This window comes from Scyliorhinus torazame, chromosome 30 (genome assembly GCF_047496885.1).
Source record: "Scyliorhinus torazame isolate Kashiwa2021f chromosome 30, sScyTor2.1, whole genome shotgun sequence".
Taxonomy (NCBI): Eukaryota; Metazoa; Chordata; class Chondrichthyes; order Carcharhiniformes; family Scyliorhinidae; genus Scyliorhinus; species Scyliorhinus torazame.
Window position 1 is genome coordinate 11,013,370 of NC_092736.1, and position 15,513 is coordinate 11,028,882.

Sequence of the window (15,513 nt, forward strand, 5' to 3'; positions counted from 1 at the left end):
TGTTGCGCCACCGTGCATGCGTGGTGCGCGCCTGCGCATTACGTTCCTCAACGTCGCCGTCCCCTCGTTTGGTCCGTACAAGCGCGGGAGCCTGCGAAAAGCACGCAAAATGGCCGCCCTCATCCAGGCTGAGGCCCTGGAGGTTCTCAATCACTTGGACCCATTCCGCCTCGTGGGGACCTTGCCGCGCCATTTCAGCCGCTTGTATATGGGAATACCGACTGGTGGCATTTTCATGTGGGACACAGGTCTCGATGGCGGTCGCTAAGGTGCGTTGCTTTACTTTGAGGAGCTGCTGGCGTAGGGGGTCCGACTGAACACCGAAAACGATCTGGTCGCGTATCATGGAGTCGGAGGTGGGCCCGTAGCTGCAAGATTGCGCAAGGATGCGGAGGTGCGTGAGAAAGGATTGGAAAGGTTCATCCTTACCCTGCAAACGCTGCTGGAACACGTAGCATTCAAAACTTTCATTCCCCTCTACGCTGCAGTGAGTGTCAAACTTGAGGAGAACCGTCTTGAACTTCGTCTTATCTTCGTCATCTGCGAAGGTGAGAGAGTTGAAAATGTGGATGGCATGGTCCCCGGCCGTGGAGAGGAGAAGGGCAATCTTTCTGGTGTCCGAGGCGCCCCCCCTGTCCGTGGCTTCGAGGAAGAACTGGAAGCGCTGTTTGAAAATCTTCCAGTTGGCCCCAAGGTTGCCGGCAATGCGGAGCGGCGGCGGCGGGCTGATGTTGTCCATGCTGCAGGATGACGGAATGCTGGCGGAAGGCAGACCACTTGCAGGTAGGTCTAAGAAGTGCTAATATCCCACCGCACTCCTGGTACCATAATATGTTGGGTGTTCTGGATCACATACAGGTCACCAACACTTGAAATAGTGCAACATTATTTTATTGAATCATTAACTGTTTAAACATACTCAGACTGTGGGTTAATACGATATTAGCTTTAACTAAAGACCTTTGCCTTGTCCTAACCAGTCGATGCACTCAGCACATGGTGAATGTCGGTGTTGCAGGCTGTGAGCTCTGTCCTCCTAGCTAGCTGCTACTCGAATAAGCGGGAACTCTGATGCCCCCCGTCTTTATAGTGCGTGTGCTCTCACTGGTGATTGGCTGCGGTGTTGTGTGTGTTGATTGGTCCCACTGTGTGTCCATCAGCGTGTGTCTCCATGATATACTGGTGTATATTATGACAAATAATAAAGATTATTATTATCTGTCTAAAATTATCATAGAACACAACATTTTTTAAAATGGGAGCGCAGGCCCCCTTTCTCCATTGATCTTATGAGCTGGACTTAACAATCTCTTGTGGCCAAGTAATACATATCGGTCATTGAAAATCCTTTTAAAAACACACGCAGCCATCTTGTCAAGGGCAATTAGGGACGGGCAAGATATGTTGGTCAGGTCAGTGAGACCACATCCCGCGGGACAATGAAACAATTCTTCCCAAGACAAAAGTTACTTTCATGCGTTTTACTATCTTGGCACTGAAAGCATCCCAAACAAAACAACATTCATAAAAATGGAAAGAGCCCCAATAAAGTCACAGGGCAATCAATCTCCGGCATTTGTTTTTCGTCTCCTCGCTGTGGAGAAGTTTCTCACCGAGACTCAACGCAATTTGCTCCATTTACCTCTGGTCTCCCTCGGGGAATTTCTGATGAAGGGTAAAGGATCGTCGTCAAGGACCACAGCGCACAGCGAACAAAAGAGCACTCCAAACACACTCGCGGCAATTCCTCTGTGGTAGTCATGTTCCAGGAAGCCAACTGGACTGGGAACACAGAGCATTATGTCCACGTTAAAATAGAAAGCTGAAGGAAAATTATGACGGAATGTGGTTTTGAGTTGCAGTGAAATATCCCAATCAATTATTTTGTTACTATTTCGACACTGATCAGTTCGCGAGGCAGGAAGGAAGAGAATGTTTGTTGATAGGGAGATGTAAATCGGAGGGGGATATAGGAGGGAGAAAGAATTAATATTGATCTATTCGCAAATCATTCTTAATCCATTGCAACCACCTTGTCGGAAGGAGAGGAAATCACATTAATATGTCCTCATGGCTAAATTCAATAATTTTTTAAAAATGGGCCTTTTAAAATGGCTGAAGTTATGTCTGTCTGTGACCCTGAACAGAAGGGGTTATTTGGCAGTATCGAAGAAATTTACATTTCGTTACCTCTGAAGAGACCCTAATCCTCCCCCCCCGCCCCCCGCCCCGCCCCAACCTGTGGGCTGCAGGGTCAAATTCAAAGGGAATTACACAAAGGCCATCCACATTTCATAAGCCAGGCCTGGCAGTCTAGTGCCCATTAGTCTGCTAGGACAAAGGCCCCCACAATCTCCCTTTAAGACTTAATGGTTAGAATGTTAACAATCTTGTTCCAAGGGCAGCACGGTGGCACAGTGGGTTAGCACTGCAGCCTCACGGCACCGAGGTCCCATGTTCGATCCCGGCTCTGGATCACTGTCCGTGTGAAGTTTGCACATTCTCCCCGTGCCTGCGTGGGTTTCGCCCCCACAACCCAAAGATGTGCAGGGCAGGTGGATTGGTGATAGGTGAGGGAAGAAATCAGGGCTGTTTAAATAAACCCCCCAGTCTCTGTAACAACCGAGGCCTCATAAGAAGGTTGCCAAACAATAACCTAACATGTAGCCACATGAGTGCAGGGAGACAGAGTTAATGGCCGGGATTTTCCGCCCACACTCACCCACCCCATGGGGATTTTCCAGCAGTGGAAACACTCACCGGTTCTTCCCGTCCTGCCGAAGTCAATGACTCCGGCCGCAGGGAGTGGCCTTCGGCAGGACCAGGGTATCCCGCCCGACATTTCACGTGTGTGACCTATCATCAGAAGGCCAGCTCCCTCTGCAGCGATACTGCCAGGCGGCAGCCTTTCCCCTTCTTTTGACAATAACGAGAGTTTTTCTCTTTCAATGCACTTGGTTGAAAAGATTAGCAAAGGCTATTTCTCCCCGCAGGAGCTGGTCTCCGTACCCCTATGCCTTGGGGGTTCTGCAGATTGGGAGCAATGGAAACACTGCAGAATTGACGCAAAACTAACAGTTCAGCTGAGGGGAGAAGCTGGACACACACCACCTCACTGCTCTCTCCTCACCAATGTCAGTGCGGGAAAAGTTCCGCACCTTAAAGATTTATATTGTGGTCAGGTAGGTTGCAAAAGTGCCTGCACTGCAGAAGGAGGCCATTCGGCCCATCAAGGCTGCAACGGCCCTCCGAAAGTGCACCCCCACCTGGGCCCACTTGCCCACCCTATTCCCATAACGCCACAAAACCTGCACATCTTTGGACACTAAGGGCAATTTTAGCGTGGCCAATCCACCTCACCGGCACATCTTTGGGGTGTGGGAGGAAACCAGAGCACGCGCAGGAAACCCACGCAGACACGGGGAGACCGTGCAGAGACAGTCACCCAAGGCCGGAATTGAACCCGGGTCCCTGGCGCCTTGAGGCAGCAGTGCTAACCACTGTGCCACCACGCCGCAGCTTTTCAAACAGTAGGAACTCTTAATGAGGGTTTAGCTGGTGGGGATCAACGCAGAATAATGTTACACATACAGAGAGTGGGGATTAACCTACTTTCTGCTTGGAACCCATCAGGTTTCAAATCCCACTTTAATGAGCATTTGCTGGCTGCCTCACCAAGCGGGACCTGGGACATTTCAGGAAAGGGCAGAGGTCGAAGGAGAAGACAATCGATCGATTCAAACCTTTTTGCTCGAAGGAATAAGAATAAAAAACACCTCATCTCATGAACCCAATGCCTTGGGGGGGGGGGGGGGGCGGGGGGAAGAGTTAAACTTGGGGGGGTGGGGGGTGTAGTTTGTACTTTTCCAACTTGTACTGAGCAGCGGATGAGCTGGAGCAGGTTTACACAAAAAAAAACCTTGGCGCTTTTAATCAGGAACTGCATGTACAAGTGTCGAGTAACCCGATCCATTTTATGAGCAGCAAAACCCAGCTTGAGAGTTGGAGTGAGGCACAGACAGATATACTTGAATAAACATTACTAAGTAGGTGCAACTTCAGTGCTCCCAGCGCACTTAACGCAGTGACAGCTAACATCACGGTTTGACCTGAGGAAGCCCCGATTTTAGTTCATCCAGGGTTCAAATGCTGACCCCCCCCCCCCCCCCCCCCCCCCCCGCCCCGAGAGCAGGCACTTAACTGCAACAGGCCAGGGGCTCCAGCGCAGCAACCTTTGCACAATCGCCTCCGCTTCACACTGAAGGACAGCAACACCAGAACCACGAGCTGAAAGAGAAGGAGGGAGAACTCACACACAAGGTGCCCGGTAAAGCCTCCTGAAGCCCTTTTGGCATTCTGGTGGGCGGAACAGCCTGCAGGGCAGAGGAACCGGTGTCGCCTATTGAACCTTTTCCGCCATTCGACAAGAGCCAATCTGCCCCCTAACACCGTGTACCCGCCTCTACACCGTGTCTCTTAATAGCTTTGGTTGACCAAATTTGTTTTATCAGACTTCGATTTAAAATTAACAATTGATCTGCTGGGGATTCCAAATTCCTGCCATCCTTTATATGAAGGGGGGGGGGGGGGGGGCCTTAATTACATTGGGTCTGGCTGAATTCATCGCCAGCAGAAAGAGGTTGAGTCGTTAATTATCTGTACCCATGTCATTTTTTCAAGCAAAGGAATGTCTTCCCAATACCAGTTTCCCCCCCCACCAAACTCCCTGCTCCTGGGAAGACTTAATAGAACCCAATTGAATATTCTTTTCTTTTAAAAAAATTTGAGTACCCAATTATTCTTTTCCAATTAAGGGGCAATTTATCATAGATCATAGAATTTACAGTGCAGAAGGAGGCCATTCGGCCCATCGAGTCTGCACCGGCTCTTGGAAAGAGCACCCTACCCAAGGTCCACACCTCCACCCTATCCCCATAACCCAGTAACCCCACACAACACTAAGGGCAATTTTGGACACTAAGGGCAATTTATCATGGCCAATCCACCTAACCTGCACACCTTTGGACTGTGGGAGGAAACCAGAGCACCCGGAGAAAACCCACACACACACAGGGAGGATGTGCAGACTCCGCACAGACAGTGACCCAAGCCGGAATCGAAACTGGGACCCTGGAGCTGTGAAGCAATTGTGCTATCCACAATGCTACCGTGCTGCCCTTTAGCGTGGCCAATCCACCTACCCTGCACATCTTTGGGTTGTGGGGGTGAGACCCACGCAGACACGGGGAGAATGTGCAAACTCCACACGGACAGTGGCCCAGGGCCTGGATTCGAACTTGGGTCCTCAGCGTCCTAGTCCCAGATCTAACCACTGCACCACCGAGCTGCCCTCCATTGAATATTCTAACCCAACATGGCGTCCCATGCTCTGAACATTCCTTACCACTATAATTTCAGATGGGGTAAAAGGGGCAAAGGAAAATCAATGAATGATGGACGCTGCTGGTTATTCACGGGGAAAGGTATCAGAAGGTGGGGGAAGTAAGAAGACCGAGCCTTATTTTTAATAACATCTTTAAAAAAAATTAATTTAGAGGACACAATTCATTTTTTCCAATTAAGGGGCAATTTAGCGTGGTCAATCCACCTACCCTGCACATCTTTGGGTTGTGGGGGCGAAACCCACACATACACGGGGAGAATGTGCAAACTCCACACGGACAGTGACCCAGAGTCGGGATCGAACCTGGGACCTCGGCGCCGTAGGGTAGCAGTGCTAGCCACTGCGCCTCCGTGCTGCCCTTTTATAACATATTTTAATCTTTTTTAAAATAATCTTTATTATTGTCACAAGTAGGCTTACATTAACAGTGCAATGAAGTTACTGTGAAAATCCCCTCGTCGCCACATTCCGGCGCCTGTTCGGGTACAGAGTGAGAATTCAGAATGTCCAATTCACCGAACAAGCACGTCTTTCGGGATTGTGGGAGGAAACCGGAGGAAACCCACGCAGACACGGGGAGAACGTGCAGACTCCCCACAGACAGTGACCCAAGCTCGGAATCGAACCTGGGACCCTGACGCTGTGAAACAACAGTGTTACCATGCCGCACGTCATCTTTCACACCATCAAGCCAATTATTTCCTTTTGGAAGTGTTGTTACTATTTCAAAACAAAACAACACAGCAAAGTTCCACAAATAAGATAAGTAAGTCCCACAATGAGATAAATATGCGTGGTAGGGAGGTACAAATCGTCCAGGACATCAGAGTGAATGGCCCTGGCTACTCATCAGAGATAGTGTCACAATATCGTCCACGACTCACCGAGATCACTCGTGGGGCCTCGGTTTGACATCCCATTCAAGAGATGGCACCTGTGTCAGTGCGGCACTCCCACAGCGGTGCACGGGGGCAATGACATTTGAAATCTCGCTACAAACGGTAAAACGGCAGAAACTGTCTCCCATCAATGGTGGAAGAAGTTGCCCTTTCCGCCCCCCCCCCCCACCCCCCCACAATGCGTAAATTACTTAATACCTGGCTCACTTCAAGCTACATCGATAACTTGAGAATCACAGACATGTGTCCCAACTCACAAATTAAGAGCTGAATCGAGTAAACTCACCGATATACCTGCTGTGCAGACATGATACAAATCACCTGGGATGATGGGGTTACAGGATGTTACACTGCGGAACAAAGCAAAACATAAAGTCAAGGAAGCGCGTCACACATTTGAGGAAACAGAAATTGAAGTTAACATTAGAATTAAAATGAACAACGTACTCTTCGGGAGGGGAGGTGGGCTCCAAACGATCATCTATGTACCAGTCAGCATAATCCAGAAAGTCAGGTTCGTGAATGTCCAAAGATTCATTTCTGGAATCCATTCTTTGTCCTGTTTCGCACTTGGGTCAACAGGCAGTTCAATATTGCTCTGATCCTTGGACTGTTGTCTTTTAGTGTGGGTGCCTCCCCGCTCCAAGTGCCTTCCTCGGGAGATCTGGACGAATGACCCGAGCTGCAAACTGCACAAACTCGTTTGATGAATGGATCTCTCTCTCTCCTTCTCTTCAAGTTACATTTAACACTTCTGCCACCAACTTCAAACAGGGTCACACTGGGAAACACACACAGTTAAATGGTCAATCAGCTTCAACATCCCGAGGGATTAGAGCGGACAGTACTCGCACTCACAAGCACACTCACAAACACCCACTCACAGACACAAACACACACTCACAGACACAAACACACACTCACAGACACAAACACCCACTCACAGACACAAACACACACTCACAGACATAAACACTCAGACATTCACACTCACAAACACACACTCACAGACACAAACACCCACTCACAGACACAAACACACACTCACAGACACAAACACCCACTCACAGACACAAACACACACTCACAGACATAAACACTCAGACATTCACACTCACAAACACCCACTCACAGACACAAACACACACTCACAGACATAAACACTCAGACATTCACACTCACAAACACCCACTCACAGACACAAACACACACTCACAGACATAAACACTCAGACATTCACACTCACAAACACACACTCACAGACACAAACACCCACTCACAGACACAAACACACACTCACAGACATAAACACTCAGACATTCACACTCACAAACACCCACTCACAGACACAAACACACACTCACAGACATAAACACTCAGACATTCACACTCACAAACACCCACTCACAGACACAAACACACACTCACAGACATAAACTCAGACATTCACACTCACAAACACACACTCACAGACACAAACACCCACTCACAGACACAAACACACACTCACAGACATAAACACTCAGACATTCACACTCACAAACACACACTCACAGACACAAAAACACACTCACAGACACAACCACACACTCAGAATCATAGAATTAACAGTGCAGAAGGAGACCATTCGGCCCATCGAGTCTGCACCGGCCCTAACAAAGTGCACCCTACTCAAGACCACGTCTCTACCCTTTCCCCGTAACCCCACTTAAACTTCTTGGCACTAAGAGAAATTTAGCATGGCCAATCCACCTATCCTGCACGTCTTTGGACTGTGGGAGGAAACCGGAGCGTCTGGAGGAAACCCACGCAGACACGGGGAGAAAGTGCAGACTCCGCACAGACAGTGACCCAGCGGGGAATCGAACCTGGAGCTGTGAAGCAATTGTGCTAACCACTGTGCTACCGTGCTGCCCTCACAGTACTCGCACTCACAAACACACTCACACACTCAGACACAAATACTCACAGATATTCACATTGACACTCACAAACACCCACTCACAGACACAAACACCACAGATATTCACACTCACAAACACTCACTCACAGACACAAACACTCTCACAGACATTCACACTCTCACAGACATTCACACTCTCACAGACATTCACAAACACAAACATTCACAGATATTCACACTCACAAACACACTCAGACACAAACACACATTCACGTACACAAATACGCACACTCACAAACACCCACTCACAGACACAAACACGCTCACAAACACACACTCACAGACACAAACACTCACAGATATTCACACTCACAAACACACACTCACAGACACAAACACTTAGACATTCACACTCACAAACACACACTCACAGACACAAACACACACAGATATTCACATTCACACTCACAAACACACACTCACAGACACAAACATTCAGATATTCACATTCACACTCACAGACACAAGCACTCACAGACACAAACACACACTCACAGACACTCACAGGTATTCACATTCACACTCACATTCACACTCACAGACACAAACACTCACAGACATTCACACTCTCAAACACACACTCAGACACAAACACTCAGATATTCACATTCACACTCACAAACACACACTCACAGACATTCACATTCACACTCTCAAACACACACTCAGACACAAACACTCACAGACATTCACATTCACACTCTCAAACACACACTCAGACACAAACACTCACAGATATTCACATTCACACTCTCAAACACACACTCAGACACAAACACTCAGACATTCACACTCAGACATTCACACTCAGAAACACACTCACAGACACAAACACTCAGATATTCACATTCACACTCACAGACACAAACACTCAGATATTCACATTCACACTCACAAACACACACTCACAGGCACAAACACTCAGATATTCACATTCACACTCAGACACAAACACTCAGATATTCACATTCACACTCACAAACACACACGCTCACAAACACACACTCACAGATACAACCACTCAGATATTCAAATTCAGTCACACACTCACAGACACAAACACTCTCACAGACATTCACACTCACAGACACAAACACACACTCACAGGCACAAACACTCAGATATTCACATTCACACTCAGACACAAACACAGATATTCACATTCACACACACACTCACAGACACAAACACTCACAGATATTCACATTCACACACTCAGACACAAACACTCACAGATATTCATTCACAAACACACACTCACAGACACACACTCACAGACACAAACACACTCAGACACAACAGCACTCACAGACACAAACACTCACACAGATGCACACTCAGACACACACACAGGCACAAACGCACACTCACAGACATACTTGCACACAAATATAGACACAAATATTCACACTCCCAGACACAAATATTCGCACTCACAGCCACACACACACAAACAAACATATGGACACTCATTGGCACAGACACTCAAACAAACACAACACACTCACACAAACACATAACTTCACAAAAAGTGAAGAATGCACAGGCCGCTGAACACCAGCCTAATATCAACATAAAAGTGAAACAAACAGACGAAACGTTCATTTACAAAGCTCCTTCGCGTCTCCGTTTGGCTAGAAGCAGCCAGTCGGAGGTGGACTCAAAACTTTGGTTAAGGCCCTCTTGAAAAGATGCCCCTTTTGATCAATGTAGCCTCTTGTTTCTGGGGTCTTGCTGTACGCTAACTGGTGGCCACATTTCTTACATCGTAAGCAGCTTCGCTACAAATTGGCTGCAGAGAACTTAAAAAGGCGCTCTATTAATGCAAATTCCCTCTTTTTTTCTGTCGGCACTTCATGAACATTGCAAACTTTTCCGTAAGGACGTGGGGGGGGGGGGGGGGGGATGTCAAAGGTGGATGCCTCAAGCTTTGCACAATGCAGATGCTGAAACAGCAGTATAACTCCGCTCCGCTAACACCCATGAACACTGACTGGTGTTCCTAAAAATCGTGTCCACATTGAGGAAGTCTTTTGATCTGAATGAATGGGAGAATGAGGGAGGAGTTAAAAAACAAAACGGCTTTCTATGTGAAGGGTGAATTGGCACAGTCAAACCTGAACACAGACAACTATAACACAGAGTGGGATAAAAGAGTTTGTTTTAAACAAAGGGACAGAGGTACAGGGCATTCAGGATTGCTGGCCTCCTCACTTGGTAGAACACGAAACTAATTGGGCTGTTTAACAAGGGGAAGATATGTTGTGAGTACTGATTTCCATTTACTTAACCAATTAAGTAAAAGACTGACAATTGCCCATTGCAGGAAACCAATTCGCGCCGCTTCCTCCTACGTTACATAGAAGCTGGAGCCCAAACATCCGGTTGTAGCATTTACCCCCCCCACACGAGCCACCTTCCGCCCCATCAGCCCATCTTTCCATTTCTCGCTGCTGCATGTGCTGCCCCGGAGTCCTGCGCACGCAGCTCGTGGCTGGCGTTACGGTGCAGCGCTCAGGGAGTCCCGCACGGTTGGTGGCGGGCGTGGCACGGCAGCACAGTGGTTAGCACCGTTGCTTCACAGCGCCAGGGTCCCGGGTTCGATTCCCGGCTTGGGTCACTGTCTGCGGGGAGTCTGCACGTCCTCCCCGTGTCTGCGTGGGTTTCCTCCGGTTTCCTTCCGCAAAAGTCCCGAAAGACGTGCTTGTTCGGTGAATTGGACATTCTGAATTCTCCCTCCGTGTACCCGAACAGGCGCCAGAGTGTGGCGACTAGGGGCTTTTCACAGTAACTTCATTGCAGTGTTAATGTAAGCCAACTTGTGACAATAAAGATGATTATTAAGCCCTTCAGATGAGAAATTATGTAGAGCCTGCCCTCTCAGGTAATAAAAAAGACCCCACCCTCCCTGCACCCTTTTGAAGAAGGCCAAAAAAAACGACAGCACCAGGTAACAGATTAACTCGTAGCTGTCACCATTTGTGAAATACTTCATTGATTTTAAAACGCTTTCGGACATCCTGGGCTTGCAAAAGGCACTTCATGCTCGGCACAGACTCGATGGGCTGAATGGCCTAATTCTGCTGTAAAGCTCCGTGACTCGATGTACAAATGCAAATCTTTGAGGCCAGGCAGCACCACTTTTTAAAAAAGATTCTTGCTCCTCTGAAGGACCTTGGAACAATAAACATCTTGTCACCAGAGACAAATGGTGCAACTTTAAGAGGACATTCTGCAGATTCTTGTGTAAATATTAGTGTTTGACTCCAATTACACCCCCTCACTGAAAAGGAGCCAAGCTGGGCTACCAGGTGCTTCATTTCCCCCCCGTGGAGACAGATTGATCAGTGTTTGCTCCATTAGGTTGCGGTTGAACCTCCACAAAGACAGGTTGTGTTTTCCCTCTTTAAATGCAAATAATGGGCACGACCTACCGTGTCCGCGCCGTGTCCGAAAGGCCGCGTGGCACAGCCCGGAGATCACCACTCCGGGACCTACCCGGCTCGCCACACCTCGCAAGATCTAACGTGGCCTCGCTAGACGTCGCAACGTGAATCCCGCCCATTGTGGGGGGGATGACGTTTTTCGAACATAGAACATACAGTGCAAAAGGAGGCCATTCGGCCCATCGAGTCTACACCGACACACTTAAGTCCTCACTTCCACCCTATTCAAACAAACAACAAAGAACAAAGAAATGTACAGCACAGGAACAGGCCCTTCGGCCCTCCAAGCCCGTGCCGACCATACTGCCCGACTAAACTACAATCTTCTACACTTCCTGGGTCCGTATCCTTCTATTCCCATCCTATTCATATATTTGTCAAGATGCCCCTTAAATGTCCCTATCGTCCCTGCCTCCACTACCTCCTCCGGTAGTGAGTTCCAGGCACCCACTACCCTCTGCGTAAAAAACTTGCCTCGTACATCTACTCTAAACTTTGCCCCTCTCACCTTAAACCTATGCCCCCTAGTAATTGACCCCTCTACCCTGGGGAAAAGCCTCTGACTATCCACTCTGTCTATGCCCCTCATAATTTTGTATACCTCTATCAGGTCGCCCCTCAACCTCCTTCGTTCCAGTGAGAACAAACCGAGTTTATTCAATCGCTCCTCATAGCTTATGCCCTCCATACCAGGCAACATTCTGGTAAATCTCTTCTGCACCCTCTCTAAAGCCTCCACATCCTTCTGGTAGTGTGGCGACCAGAATTGAACACTATACTCCAAGTGTGGCCTAACTAAGGTTCTATACAGCTGCAACATGACTTGCCAATTCTTATACTCAATGCCCCGGCCAATGAAGGCAAGCATGCCGTATGCCTTCTTGACTACCTTCTCCACCTGTGTAGCCCCTTTCAGTGATCTGTGGACCTGTACTCCTAGATCTCTTTGACTTTCAATACTCTTGAGGGTTCTACCATTCACTGTATATTCCCTACCTGCATTAGCCCTTCCAAAATGCATTACCTCACATTTGTCCAGGTTAAACTCCATCTGCCATCTCTCCGCCCAAGTCTCCAGACAATCTAAATCCTGCTGTATCCTCAGACAGTCCTCATCGCTATCCGCAATTCCACCAACCTTTGTGTCGTCTGCAAACTTACTAATCAGACCAGTTACATTTTCCTCCAAATCATTTATATATACTACAAAGAGCAAAGGTCCCAGCACTGATCCCTGTGGAACACCACTGGTCACAGCCCTCCAATTAGAAAAGCATCCCTCCATTGCTACCCTCTGCCTTCTATGGCCTAGCCAGTTCTGTATCCACCTTGCCAGTTCACCCCTGATCCCGTGTGACTTCACCTTTTGTACTAGTCTACCATGAGGGACCTTGTCAAAGGCCTTACTGAAGTCCATATAGACAACATCTACTGCCCTACCTGCATCAATCATCTTAGTGACCTCCTCGAAAAACTCTATCAAGTTAGTGAGACACGACCTCCCCTTCACAAAACCGTGCTGCCTCTCACTAATACGTCCATTTGCTTCCAAATGGGAGTAGATCCTGTCTCGAAGAATTCTCTCCAGTAATTTCCCTACCACTGAAGTAAGGCTCACCGGCCTGTAGTTCCCGGGATTATCCCTGCCACCCTTCTTAAACAGAGGAACAACATTGGCTATTCTCCAGTCCTCCGGGACATCCCCTGAAGACAGCGAGGATCCAAAGATTTCTGTCAAGGCCTCAGCAATTTCCTCTCCAGCCTCCTTCAGTATTCTGGGGTAGATCCCATCCGGCCCTGGGGACTTATCTACCTTAATATTTTTTAAGACACCCAACACCTCGTCTTTTTGGATCACAATGTGACCCAGGCTATCTACACCCCCTACTCCAGACTCAACATCTACCAATTCCTTCTCTTTGGTGAATACTGATGCAAAGTATTCATTTAGTACCTCGCCCATTTCCTCTGGCTCCACACACAGATTCCCTTGCCTATCCTTCAGTGGGCCAACCCTTTCCCTGGCTACCCTCTTGCTTTTTATGTAAGTGTAAAAAGCCTTGGGATTTTCCTTAACCCTATTTGCCAATGACTTTTCATGACCCCTTCTAGCCCTCCTGACTCCTTGCTTAAGTTCCTTCCTACTTTCCTTATATGCCACACAGGCTTCGTCTGTTCCCAGCCTTTTAGCCCTGACAAATGCCTCCTTTTTCTTTTTGACGAGGCCTACAATATCACTCGTCATCCAAGGTTCCCGAAAATTGCCGTATTTATCTTTCTTCCTCACAGGAACATGCCTGTCCTGTATTCCTTTCAACTGACACTTGAAAGCCTCCCACATGTCAGATGTTGATTTGCCCTCAAACATCCGCCCCCAATCTATGTTCTTCAGTTCCCGCCTAATATTGTTATAATTAGCCTTCCCCCAGTTTAGTACATTCATCCTCGGACCACTCTTATCCTTGTCCACCAGTACTTTAAAACTTACTGAATTGTGGTCACTGTTACCGAAATGCTCCCCTACTGAAACATCTACCACCTGGCCGGGCTCATTCCCCAATACCAGGTCCAGTACCGCCCCTTCCCTAGTTGGACTGTTTACATATTGTTTTAAGAAGCCCTCCTGTAATCCAATAACCCCTCCTAACCTTTTTGGACACTAAGGGCAATTTATCATGGCCAATCCACCTAACCTGCACGTCATTGGACTGTGGGAGAAAACCGGAGCACCCGGAGGAAACCCATGCAGACATGGGGAGAACGTGCAGACTCCACACAGACAGTGACCCAGCGGGGAATCGAACCTGGGACCCTGGCGCTGTGAAGCCACAGTGCTAGCCACTTGTGCTTCCCATCAAACCTTTTTTTAAAAAATAGAGTACCCAATTCATTTTTTCCAATTAAAGGGGCAATGTAGCGTGGCCAATCAACCTACCCTGCACATCTTTGGGTTGTGAGGGTGAAACCCACGCAGACACGGGGGGAATGTGCAAACCCCACACGGACAGGGGGCTGGGATTCGAACCTTGGACCTCAGCGGTGTGAGGCAGCAGCGAACCTTTTAGCCAATCTGCATACTAGACTGTAATAGGCACTTCACGCTCTCACCAAGGCGTGGGATGTAACACTTGGGAGATCTCAGGCGAGCGCCATTCAGGAGTGGCCTCCACAAACGGGGAATCAGACGGAACGGCACTTGTGGGGGTCCCACAGGGGATTGGAGGCTCCCCTCGGCGTTTGCCCTCTGAGCAGGGTGGCACCCTGGCACTGCCAAGGTATGCAGGTGGCATTGGCAGGAGCAGTGCTAGGCTGGTGGTGTCAAGCTGGCATTTTCCCTGCAGTTCGAGCCCAGGAGTGCCCTGTGCGGGTGTGTGGAGGGCTTGAGGACCCGCTTACAGGTGAGTTGGGGGTTGCGTTGGGGTGTCCAGGATAGCGGAATGCCGCACTGAAGAATTCCGTCGAGCAGAGATCCTCAGTGCAGAAAACAGGACAAAGTGTGGCCTCTTTGGGACGTTCCTTGCCAAGACCCTGTATCTATGTGAATGGGCGTTCAATAGTGTGGTGTTTCCTGGTGCTCCAAGTACCAGGAAACACCCGGCTCAACGCGCACGCTACGGGTCGCTGTTTCCATTCGGGTAGATCGCGTCCAATAAATACAGCGCAGAAACTTTTTTGTGAAATTGTTAAAAACCCAGAGGGATTATGATGCCCGGGATGTTTTCGTTGTTGCAATCTCTGATGATCAAAGGGGCCGTGTGTTATTTTTCTAAAGTGCATAACCTTTACAATTAGCACAAAAAA

General features: G+C 48.4%; 1 protein-coding gene across 1 annotated transcript in view; it reads right to left on the minus strand.

The window, feature by feature from the left end:
• Positions 1 to 15,513, minus strand: part of stra6 (signaling receptor and transporter of retinol STRA6) — an 83,140-nt gene that overhangs the window by 51,290 nt on the left and 16,337 nt on the right. The window contains exons 2-5 of the mRNA XM_072492809.1: positions 6,751 to 7,084; positions 6,590 to 6,653; positions 4,202 to 4,287; positions 1,643 to 1,782 (exon numbers count right to left, since the gene is read on the minus strand). Coding sequence (XP_072348910.1) covers positions 1,643 to 1,782; positions 4,202 to 4,287; positions 6,590 to 6,653; positions 6,751 to 6,854 — 394 coding nt within the window. The 5' untranslated portion in view covers positions 6,855 to 7,084. The remainder of the gene's footprint in view (positions 1 to 1,642; positions 1,783 to 4,201; positions 4,288 to 6,589; positions 6,654 to 6,750; positions 7,085 to 15,513) is intronic.